General features: G+C 44.6%; 1 protein-coding gene across 1 annotated transcript in view; it reads right to left on the bottom strand.

Annotated features, from left to right (window-relative positions):
* BMP7 (bone morphogenetic protein 7) overlaps positions 1 to 8,873 on the bottom strand; it is a 117,111-nt gene extending 108,238 nt beyond the window's left edge. Inside the window, exon 1 of the mRNA XM_030211999.1 lies at positions 8,360 to 8,873. Within this exon, the coding sequence (XP_030067859.1) occupies positions 8,360 to 8,756 (397 nt within the window). The 5' untranslated portion in view covers positions 8,757 to 8,873. The remainder of the gene's footprint in view (positions 1 to 8,359) is intronic.
* Positions 8,874 to 12,160: the final 3,287 nt, after the last annotated feature.

Genomic DNA, 12,160 nt, shown 5'->3' with positions numbered 1-12,160 from the left:
GTCAGGTTAATACCACATTTTTTTTCTGTTTATTGTCTAATTGATCTCCTTGTCTTGTTTCACTCTCCCTATTTAGTGGTCTAAGGAAGAGAATAGAATTACTTGACTGAAATAATTCCTATATATTACTTTCTCTGTATTTCCAGCAAGTTGTTTTATCGCTTGTAAAAATGTAAATGGTTATAAATAAAAAATAAAAAAAATGTACTACTACTACTTATCATTTCTATAGCACTACTAGACATACGTAGCACTGTACAATGGACATAAAGAGACAGTCTCTGTTCAACAAAGCTTACAATGTAATTAGGTCAGACAAACAGGACAAATAAGAGATAAGGGAATTACTAAGGTGGGGATCATAAAATAAGGGTACTGAACAAGTGAGTAAGGGTTAGGATTTAAAAGCAACATCAAAAAGGTGGGCTTTTAGCCTAGATTTGAACACAGCCAGAGATGGAGCTTGATGTACTGGCTCAGTAAGTCTATTCCAGGCATAAAGTGCCACAAGATAAAAGGAATGGAGTCTGGAGTTAGCAGTGTGTCACAGTGTTCAGGAATGGAGTCAGCCCTTGTGCTGATCCAAAGAGTGGAGATGTACTATTCTGTAAATTATGTGCATTTCTTGTGTAGCATGTATTTTACATGTGGGTGGAGTCTGATCAGTTATGTGCATATCTCTGTTATTTAGACAAATTATGGGGCCCTTTTACAAGGGCACAGTAGGGCTACTGCATGGGTAGCATAAGCCAAATCGGTCCTACCGCCAGGGTAGCATGGGACTCTGGCAGTAGTTCCAAAGCTGATGCATACAGTTTTGCGCACTGCCTGATTACCATGGGGTTAGTGCGTGAACCCGTACCACCTTCTACATAGGTGGTGGTAAGGTTTCAGGCTGTAAATAGCTGCGTGCAACTAGCGCAGGCCATTTTTTTACCACAGCTTAGTAAAAGGGCTCCTACATTTATTTTTCCCAAATTTCATCTGTTCTGAAATCTGGGTTCTATTTGCTCTGCAAAATTAGGGCCGTCAGGAGCTTCTTTGACTTTCCATGTTTGCATACACTAGTTCATGTTTTTATTAGTTCACGGCTTAACTACTGTAATGTGGTTTACCTGCCGGAATCCCTAAATTTGAACTTAAGAGACTCCAAACTCTTCAGAACACCACAGCTCACGTTCTTTGTAAGGTGAAGCAAAGAGACTATATCTGGACTGGAGCTTCGTTGGCTTCCATTAAATCAGAGGATTCAATTTAAGACTTTAACCTTGACCTTCAAAGCCCTTCACACTGGTATATCAGAATATCTATCCAGATCCACTATTCCTTATTCTTCTGCTCGACTACTCCGTTCATTAAGCGGTCATAGACTTACTCTTCCCAATCCTCTCAAGCACACTGGGAATCTATCTGAAAGAGCGCCTTCTATTTTTTGGCCCCATTCTTGTGGAATAATCTTTCTCTGCAACTACGAGCAGAATTGTCCTTTATAAACTTTAAAACAGCACTGAAAACTCACCTTTATTCTCTAGCCTTTACCTGACCTTTGATTTGTAGAGTGTTTATGTGGTCAACTGGCCTGATGGGTTAAACAGGAAGTGTGATTTTTGTCCTATTGTACAGCGCTCTGATATTTGTTGAAGAGCGATATATCTAGCCCATAATAAACGAAACTAAACTAGACACCAGCTCCATGGCAGGCATAACAGCGGGTGTCATTTTTCCCATGACCCAGGGCCCTTTTTACCACAGCGGGTAAAAAAGCCCCCAGACACACATGGCCATGCGGTAAGAGAACTCTTGAGGTGGCGATAAGGGCTCCCTTACTATCCTTGATAGAATAGGTACATATATATATATGCAACAAAGCTTTTGCACATCACAATTAAAGAAAGCTAAGAGAGATTATTTTAACAAAATGATTAATAATTCCCTAAATTCTAGCATGAAGCTTTCTTTTCAAGTCTCACTCAAACTTGGTGTACCCGGGAATCTTTCAATAATCCCTCTCCAGATGTTTTAGCATAATTCTTTCAGGCCAAGGTGGCGCCTTTGCGAGCCTCCTTTGCTACATCTACAACTCCTGTAGAACTTGTGGAATCAGTTTCACAGACGGTAGCCTCTACATCTCTGTGGTCCACCTTCAATTTACCATCTCTGGAGGCCTTTTCCAAACTTTTCTCTATGGTTTGTTCAACCACATGCTCACTGGATCCAATCCTTGGGCCATCAATTAACTTTGCAGAGTTTAACTGAGGGAGTGTTCTCTGGTCCTCTCAAATCAGCCATAATTAAGTTTATTCTTTAAAAACACACACACACACATCCCGATCCCTCTATATCATTTAACCACCCACCAATTTTAAACTTGCCATTTCTATCCAAGGTCATTGAAACTGTAGTTTCCATACAACTGCAGTCTCACATAGAGGCTTGTGTCGCTCTTCATCGGAATCAATCTGGCTTTAGACCTGGTTTCAGCACTGAGGGTGCTGACTGCTTTGTTAAGTGAAATTCACAATAAGCTTGACAATGGCTTTGTTGCTCTGGCAGTATGGTTAGATCTTTCAACAGCTTCTGATGTTATCAATCACTCCCAGTCTCAGTACCATAGGTATGAGAGGGACAGTGTTTCAATGGTTCTCTTCATTCTTTCAAAATCGTACATTTTCTGGTTTCAATATCCGCTGAACAATCTCAACTTTATTCTTTACCTTGTGGTGTACCACAAAGGTCTATACTCTCCCCTATTCTTTTTAATCTGCTCTTGAGCCCTCTTGTTTCATTAATTCAAACCTCAGGTACACGTACTTATCTATATGCTGATGATATCCTATTTACACTACCTTGGGTAACCCTGACATTTGCCCTCTCCAATCTTGTCTAGCTAGTGGTGCAATAGGAGTGGCCTAGTGGTTAGGGTGGTGGACTTCGGTCCTGGGGAACTGAGGAAGTGAGTTCAATTCCCAGCACAGGCAGCTCCTTGTGACTCTGGGCAAGTCACTTAACTCTCCATTGCCCCATGTAAGCCGCATTGAGCCTGCCATGAGTGGGAAAGCGCGGGGTACAAATGTAACAAAAATAAAATAGATACTATTGGAGATTCTACATGGAATGTTGCTACTATTGGAGATTCTACATGGAATGTTGCTATTCCACTAGCAACATTCCATGTAGAAGGCTGCGCAGGCTTCTGTTTCTGTGAGTCTGACGTCCTGCACATACGTGCAGGACGTCAGACTCACAGAAGCAGAAGCCTGCGTGGCCACATTGGTGATCTGCAAGGGCCGACTTCTACATGGAATGTTGCTAGTGGAATAGCAACATTCCATGTAGAATCTCCAATAGTAGCAACAGTGGAGGAGTGGCCTAGTGGTTAGGGTGGTGGACTTTGGTCCTGGGGAACTGAGGAACTGAGTTTGATTCCCACTTCAGGCACAGGCAGCTCCTTGTGACTCTGGGCAAGTCACTTAACCCTCCATTGCCCCATGTAAGCCACATTGAGCCTGCCATGAGTGGGAAAGTGCAGGGTACAAATGTAACAAAAAAAATATATATATATGGCTGGGGAATCATCATGCCTCTCCTCATACACTTATACCCACCCTGTTTGGTCTCCCAGTGCATCTGGTTGATCAATTTAAGTATCTCAGTGTTATTCTTGATTCTAAATTATGTTTTTCCTCCCAAATCTCATCTGTTCTGAAATCAGGTTTCTATTCGCTCTGCAAAATTAGGGTTCCCAGGAGCTTCTTAGACTTTCCATCTTTGCATACACTATTTCATGTTTTTATTAGTTCACATCTTGATTGCTATAATGAGGTTATGCCAGAATCCCTAAATTCGAACTTAAGAGATTCCAAACTCTTCAAAACACTGCAGCTCATGTTCTTGGTAAGGTGAAGCGAAGATACCATATTACTCCTCTTTTTAACAGGCTTCATTGGTTTCCTATAATTCAGAGGGTTTAATTTACAATTTTAACCCTGACCTTCAAAGCCCTTCGCAGTGGTATACCAGAATATCTATCCCGATTGCCCATTCCTTATTCTCCTGTTTGACTATTCTGTTCATTAAACAATCATAGACTTACTCTCCCCAATCCAAGTCAAGCATACTAGGAATCTACTTGAAACAGCTCCATCTATTTTTTGGCCCCGTTCTTGAGGAATAATCTTCCACTACCACTATGATTAGATGTGTCCTTTACAAACTTTAAAACAGCTTTGAAAACTCATCTTCTTTTTCTAGCCTTTGCCTGATCTTTGATTTGTAGATTGTTTCTGTGGTTGACTGGCCTATTGGGCTAAACAGGATCTGAAGGCAACGAGAAACAGTGTGACAAGGAGGTGGCCGTAACCAGAAGGATGCTAGGCTGTATAGAGAGAAGTGTAACCAGCAGAAGAAAGGAGGTGTTGATGTCCCTGTACAAGTTGTTGGTAGGCCCCACCTGGAGTATTGTGTTCAATTTTGACGGCCATATCTTCCTAAAGATGTAAAAAGGCTTGAAGCGGTGCAAAGAAAAGCTACAAAAATGGTATGGGATTTGCATTACAAGATGTACGAGGAGAGACTTACTGACCTGAACATGTATACCCTGGAGGAAAGGAGAAATGGGTGATATGATAAAGATGTTCAAATATTTGAAAGGTATTAATCCACAAACAAACCTTTTCTGGAGAGGGGAAGGAAGTAGAACTAGAGGACTTGAATTGAGGTTGTAGGGGGGCAGACTCAGGAAAAATGTCAGGAAGTATTTTTTCACAGAGAGGGTGGTGGATACTTGGAATGCCCTCCTGCGGGAGGTGGTGGAGATGAAAATGGTAATGGAATTCAAAAATGTGTGGGATAAACACAAAGGAATTCTGTTCAGAAGGAACGGATCCACAGAAGCTTAGTGGAGATTAGGTGGCAACACCGGTAATTGGGAAGCAAAGCTAGTGCAGGGCAGACTTCTACAGTCTATGCCCTGAAAATGGCAAGGGCAAATCAAGGTCAGGTATACATATAAAGTAGATCATACAATGAGTTTATCTTGTTGGGCAGACTGGATGGACCGTACAGGTCTTTTATCAGTCGTCACCTACTATGTTACTCACCTTATAATTTTCTTTCCTTTGAATGGCTGTGCTGAGTAATTTTTGATCTCTGTTCTATATTTTAATGGAGTTGCTTTCTTGCCTCGATTTATTGATTTTTGAACTGTACATCACCTTGATTTGCTGTGTAACAAAGGTGATTTTATTAAATCTCTATAAACATAAGCCTTTAGAGCTAGATTCTATATATCACGCCTAAATAATTGGGGTACAAAAAATACACCTAGGCGTATTCTATAAGGTACACCTAGATTTAGGTATACTTTATAGAACATGCCTAAATTTTGGTACGATTTATAGAATACGCCGAATGGCCATCCACACAAATAAATTTTGTCACAGACAGTAACGTCAAGTAAAACTTAGTGTAAATGCCTTTGCCTAAATGAAGCGTGGACCGGGTGTATTCTATAACAACACGCATATATTTTAGAAGCGCCCATGACCTGCCCATTCCACACCCATGCCCATGCCCCCTTTTTGGCTATGTGCTTTAGAATTTACACGCATCACATTACAGAATGCGCTTGGACAGCTGTGCATGTAAATTCTAATTAATGCCAATTAGTGTCAATAATTGCTTGTTAATTGGCAATTACGCTTTCCTTAGGAAGGAAATCGCGTGCAAATGAGCTAACAGCGAGCAGCTCATTTGCATGCGATTTCCTTCATGTGTGCCCGTTTTTTTACCGACTCACTAAGGGATCGGTAAGAGAAGGGCTCTTTCCCTGGAGTTAGTGCATCTGAGTCTGAATGTTAGAGAGATGCAGGTGTTTGATCATACACACCAGCTGTCCTACAGACACAGACCAGCCTTTGTCCAATAGAGATGAAAGCGCTGTAGCTCTCACAGGATGAAAGGTAGACATTCCGATGAAAAATCCTATTATATGTCTCTGTCCTTTTCAAACCTGTACTGGCATGCCCGGCAGACAAGGGAACAACACAGCACAGATAAACCTCTCAAAAGTGCCTTGTTCCAAATGAGTCCACCTGTCTTTATAAAGCCATTAAATATGGCCTGCTCTCTAACTTAAGAGAACTGAATCCAATAAAGTATCTTACATCTCTACCATTAGAGCTCATTACAAGACTTCTGCAAATGCAGAAAATTTTTTTATTTATTTATTTTATTTTTATTGCATTTGTATCCCACATTTTCCCACCTATTTGCAGGCTCAATGTGGCTTACAGAGAGGGGCATAATTGAACGAAAACGTCTATCTCCATGGGCGTTTATCTCCGAGAACGGGTCCGTGAAGAGGCGGACCGAACCGTATTTTCGCAAAAAATAGACGTCCATGTTTTATTCGACAATTTGTGAGCTGGGCGTTTTTGTTTTTCAGTGATAATGGAAAATGAAAGCGCCCAGCTCAAAAATGAATAAATCCAAGGCATTTGTTCGTGGGAGGGGCCAGGAGTCGTAGTGCACTGGTCCCCCTCACATGCCAGGACACCAACCGGGCACCCTAGGGGGCACTTTTACAAAAACAAAAAAAAAAGGTAAAAGAGCTCCCAGGTGCATAGCACCCTTCCCTAGTGTGTTGAGCCCCCCAAATCCCCCTCTGGTGGTAATCTGGTCATTTAGGGCACTTTTGGGGGCCTTATTCGTGAAAAAACAGGGTCCAGGAAAAGTGCCCTAAATTCTAGCTACAAACGCATACTTTTTTTCCATTATCGGCTAAAGGCGCCCATCTCTCCTCGGCCGATAACCACGCCCCAGTTCCACCTTCACCACGCCTCCGACACGCCCCCGTCAACTTTGTACGCTTCCGCGATGGAGTGCAGTTGAAAATGTCCAAAATCGGCTTTCCATTATACCGATTTATTCGTTTTTGTGAGATAAACGTCTATCTCCCGATTTGGGTCGAAATCTAGGCGTTTTTCTCTTTCAATTATAAGGTGGAGAGTATGGTTATGACATAATCATTCCATTATATCAGATACATTTAGTGGTGTGCAAAGATTATGTGGTGTGTGTGTATAGATAGATAGATAGATAGATGCACATATAGTATTTTTGCACACACAATACCAATACAGAGAAAGAGACAATGTGTATATGTGTATTTTACATTTTGGGGCGAAATCTGGCCTTCCCCTGGCACATCTGAGAGAGGAATTGTTTTCTGCAATGTGCAGACTTTTCTCAGTGTATCCACCACCCTTTCTGGAAAAAAAATGAATGTGCTTAGTTTTTGCAGCCTTACCTCCCCCCCCGCCCCCCCCCCCCCCCCCCCCCCCCCCCCCCGCAGTTGCCCAAACACAGCTAAGTGTTAGCTAACTTTTTCCCTGCGATAGAACAATTTAGCTGCAACCTTTTTTGTTTTCTCCTTGCAATTTCGTTTTTCCAGTGTTGTGAATTCTTTCTCCTATCAAGTGGCCTGGCATGACATGAGAGTTGTGAGTGCAACATCCTTTGGCTGGGGTTTTTCAACCGCTCGTATTTGGAATCTGCTCTTGAGTTTTGGAGACATCTAACCTTCTAGCCAGTGGTTTTTTCATGGCCATACGTGACGAATGCTGAAACGGGCACAGCAAAACAGCATCTGTAATTATGTATTAAAAATAGCACGCTGGCAAATGACAAGGGCTCGCTACAATTTAGCTGAGCGAATCAAATTACAGAAAACAAAAGTGTGCAGGATGAAGTGGAGTGCATGACTTCGTTATTATGGCAGGCCAACGACGATCACGTCCCTCGACTTGGCCGAGGCACCGCTTATTACTGCCCAACCTTGATGCCCTGAACCTGGGCGCAGGTCATTGAAACATTCGATCTAGCTTGAAACGGAGCCGCTCGGTTCTGTCGCGGTCCTTTTGCATCGAGTCACTTCGCGGGGCTTTGAACCCCACCGCAGTTCCAGCACTACAGGACGTTTTCACCATCTTGTAGGGGGTGTTCGTGTTAGTCACTTTAAGAAACCTGTTAGAACACGTACTAGTATCACAAGGGATGTTTCTTCTGGCCTGGACAGGTTTGTACGTCTAACGCACGGACGCTCCTGTGACCGGGCACTATAGGACTTTCGTTTGCAAAATGCAAAGGAAGTTGGTTGTCAAAAGGGACCCAGAGACTTTCAAGAGCCCCAACCACCAGCCTTAATCTAATAATGATGCTCACTGCGTTGACTTCACTTGGTGTTCCCTAATATATTGACTTCTCTCGATTACAAAAGAATGAATTCATTTACAGAAGGTGAATGAATGCCGAGTGCTTGTAGCGCTACAGAGAGTGAGAGAGAGGCGGCAGCACTTACCTAGATTAACGAAACTCATCACCATATCGGCGTCGTTGAGAAAGTTGCTGTCGTGAGCGCTGGCCAGGGGGGGGCCCTGCGTGGTGAAGATGGGCTTGTAAGGGTAGGAGAAGCCCTCGTCGGCCCCCTGCTCCACGGTCATGGCATTGTATAGATCCAGCATGAACATGGGCGCCGAGTTCTGCTTGCCGAACGAGCCGGGTCTGGGCCGGTGGGGCAGACCCAGGATGGACAGGATCTCGCGCTGCATCTCCCGGCGCTCCTGGTTCCGCAGCCTCCGCTGGATGAAGCTGGAGTGCACCTCGTTGTCCAAGGTGAAATCGGCCAGGGTGGACTTCAGGAAGATGTAGCCCCAGAGCACCAGGGAGGCAGCTTTATTCCCCAAGAAAATATCCATTTCTTCTGGCAACGAAATAATAGCTCATATAAATTTCAATTAAAAAAAAAGATTTAAATACTTTACCATTAAATAATAATAATTCAAAAAAAGAAAAAACTGGAGCGCTGGGTTCAGGTTCTGCTACCCTTGGTCGTTTCCTTAGATCAGCTAAATCCGATCATTATGCTGCTGTTGATATTGGGTTTTTTGTATTATTATTGTTGTTATTGGTGGAGGTTGTAAAATCCGTGCAAAGTAATAGCTGGGACGATAAAATCCCAGAATTTTCTTTTTTGGGGGGTGGGGGAAGGGGGGGCTCTGCTCTCTCTCTCTCTCTCTTCCCTTTCACACGCAGAGTCTAAGTGGTGTTTGAAGGCAGCCAGAGCCGGCGGGAGACTGGAGCTGGTGGGAGGGCAGGGGAGGGGCAGACGGCGCACAGCTCCGCTCCCGATCGCCTCTCCGGGGGAAGCAGCACAGCCAGTGCACAAGAGCATCAGGTTGCTGCTGTTCGCCAGGTTTGGCGAGCAGATGGAGGGCCCTCCTCAAGCACTTAATCTCATGTAAACAGATTAAGGGGGCGTCTGACTAAACAAAAGGGTTAACAAACGTTTCTGCTACAGGACCATTATTGTTTTATGGACATAGTTCTAGATACGCATACATCACACACACACAATCTACAGACACAAAGATGCATCACACACACACACACACACACACAAACGTTTCTGCTAGAGGACCATTATTGTTTTATGGACATAGTTCTAGATACGCATACATCACACACACACAATCTACAGACACAAAGATGCATCACACACACACACACACACACACAAACGTTTCTGCTAGAGGACCATTATTGTTTTATGGATATAGTTACAGATAACGCATACATCACACTCACACACACACACAATGTACAGACACGAAGATGCATCACACGTACACACATACACAATCTACAAACACAAAGATGCATTACACACACACACACATATATATATATATATATAAAGAGAGACAATCTGGGAGCAGGTAGAAACCTCAGGGCCCATCTAGGCTGCCCTCTTGACCACTGGCCTTCCCTGTACTTACTCAAATCTAGGAATCCTTTGTGCAAACAGGCTTTCCAGCTTATTTTCGAAAGAAAAAGACGCCCATATTTCGACCCAAATCGGGAGATGGGCGTCTTTCTCCCGTGGGCAACCAAATCGGCAGTGGCATACCAAGGGGGGGCGGTCTGCCCCGGGTGCATGCCGCTGGGGGGGTGCCGTGGCGCGCGCCTGTCGCCCTGTCTCCGAGTTTGCATGTGTTCACTGTTCCCTCTGCCCAGGAACAGGTTACCGGGTGCCTCGGGTGTCAGCCAGCGTCGGAATGCCACTGCAAATCGGTATAATCGAAAGCCGATTTTAGGCGTCTTCAACTGCACTCTGTCGCAGGAACGACCAAAGTTGACTGGGCGTGTCGGAGGCGTGGTAATGGCGGGACTGGGGCATGGTTATCGGCCGAGGAGAGATGGCCGCCTTCTGCCGATAATCGAAAAAAGAAAGGCAGTTTTACCGCGATTTGGGTCACTTTTTTTTTACCCTTTTTTTTCACGAACAAGTCCCAAAAAAGTGCCCCAACTGCCCAGATGACCACCGGAGGGAATCGGGGATGACCTCCACAGACTCCCCCAGTGGTCACTAACCCCCTCCCACCAAAAAAAAGAACTTGAAAAACCTTTTTTTCCAGGCTGTATGGCAGCCTCAAATGTCATACCCAGCTCCATGACAGCAGTATACAGGTCCCTGGAGCAGTTGTTAATGGATGCAGTGGACTTCACCCAGGTGCGCCCAGGCCCATCCCCCCCACCTACCTGTTCGACTTGTGGTGGTAAATGGGAGCCCTCCAGACTGCCCCCAAAACCCACTGTACCCTCATGTAGGTGCACCCCTTCACCCCTTGGGGCTATGGTAATGGTGTACAGTTGTAGGCGGTGGGTTTTGGGGGGGATTTGAGGGGCTTAGCACCCAAAGGAAGGGAGCTATGGGCTTGGGAGGTATTTTACTTTTGTTTTTTACATTTTACAAGTGCCCCCTAGGGTTTCCGGTTGCTGTCCTGGCATGTGAGGGGGACCAGTGCACTATGAATCCTGGCCCCTCCCATGACCCAATGCCTTGGATTTGGTCGTTTTTGAGCTGGGTGCCTTTGGTTTCCATTATTGCTGAAAAACTATACCGCCCAGCTCGGATCCGCACAAATCCGATGCATTTGGCTGGCACAAACCGTATTATCAAAAAAAAAGATGGACGTCCATTTTTTTCGAAAATACGGTCTGTCCCAATTCTTCACATACCCGTTTTCAGACATAGATGCCCATGGAGATGGCTGTTCACGTTCAATTATGCCCCTCTTTGTCTTCGTTTTGAAGCTTTATAGAAATCATTGGTTTTCTTTATATTTTTTTAAAAAAAAGGTTTTCATTCATCAACATGTTCGGCAACTATTCGGACAGTGAGCTTGGTGCTCAGGATGAAGGACTTAGGTCCAGATGATCACAAAGAATCTATGTAGATCAGATTTTCTTTATTTGGTATTCCTCATTTCTCCAGGCTACAGCACAGTCCAGATATTACTCTAGCGCTGCATGTGACCTCTGAAAATATTTTCTGCCTTCCCTCCAAAGTTTTATAGAGGTGGGCACCCAGGAAATTTTCATTTTCTATCATTTCCTGTGTCATTTATGGGAATTTTCATGGGGGGGGGCAGGGGCATAGGCAGACTTCGGCAGGAGGGGGTCCAGAGCCCGAGGTGAGGGGCACATTTTAGCCCCCCCCTACGATGCCGCCGACCCTTCCCCCGCCATTGCCAGCCGCCGCTACCACCACCAACAACAACTTTGATCCCCTCCGCTGCTGATCCTATTGACCCCCCCTCCCGCCGCCAACCTGCTGTTGCCATCGCCTACCTTTGCTGGCGGGGGACCCCAACCCCCACCAGCCGAGGTCCTCTTCCTGCACAAGGCTTCGTTCTGTTTTTGAGTCTTATGTCCTGCACGTACAACGTGCAGGATGTCAGACTCAGAAACAGAACAAAGCCTTGCACCGGAAGAAGGGGTTGGGGTCCCCCGCCAGCAAAGGTAGGTGACGGCGGGTTGGCGGCGGGAGGGGGGGTCAAGAGGGTCATCGGCAGGGGGGTCCAGGGCCAAATACATGGGGGTTCAGGCCACTGGGGGGGGGGGCTCTGACCATTGTGTCTTTTTTATTCCTGCAAACTTATTTCATTATTTTGCAGTTTGCCACAAAAACTCAATCTGGATTATGGTAAGAATAACTAGCAAAAAAAAAATATATATATATATACACACACACACATTAAATAAATATTTTTTTTAAATTTTTTTCGTAAACTATCCATAATTTGTTTTCATCTTAATA

This window comes from Microcaecilia unicolor, chromosome 8 (genome assembly GCF_901765095.1).
Source record: "Microcaecilia unicolor chromosome 8, aMicUni1.1, whole genome shotgun sequence".
Lineage (NCBI taxonomy): Eukaryota > Metazoa > Chordata > Amphibia > Gymnophiona > Siphonopidae > Microcaecilia > Microcaecilia unicolor.
The sequence above is the reverse complement of the archived record's forward strand: the minus strand, read 5'-3'. Positions and strand labels throughout refer to the sequence as shown.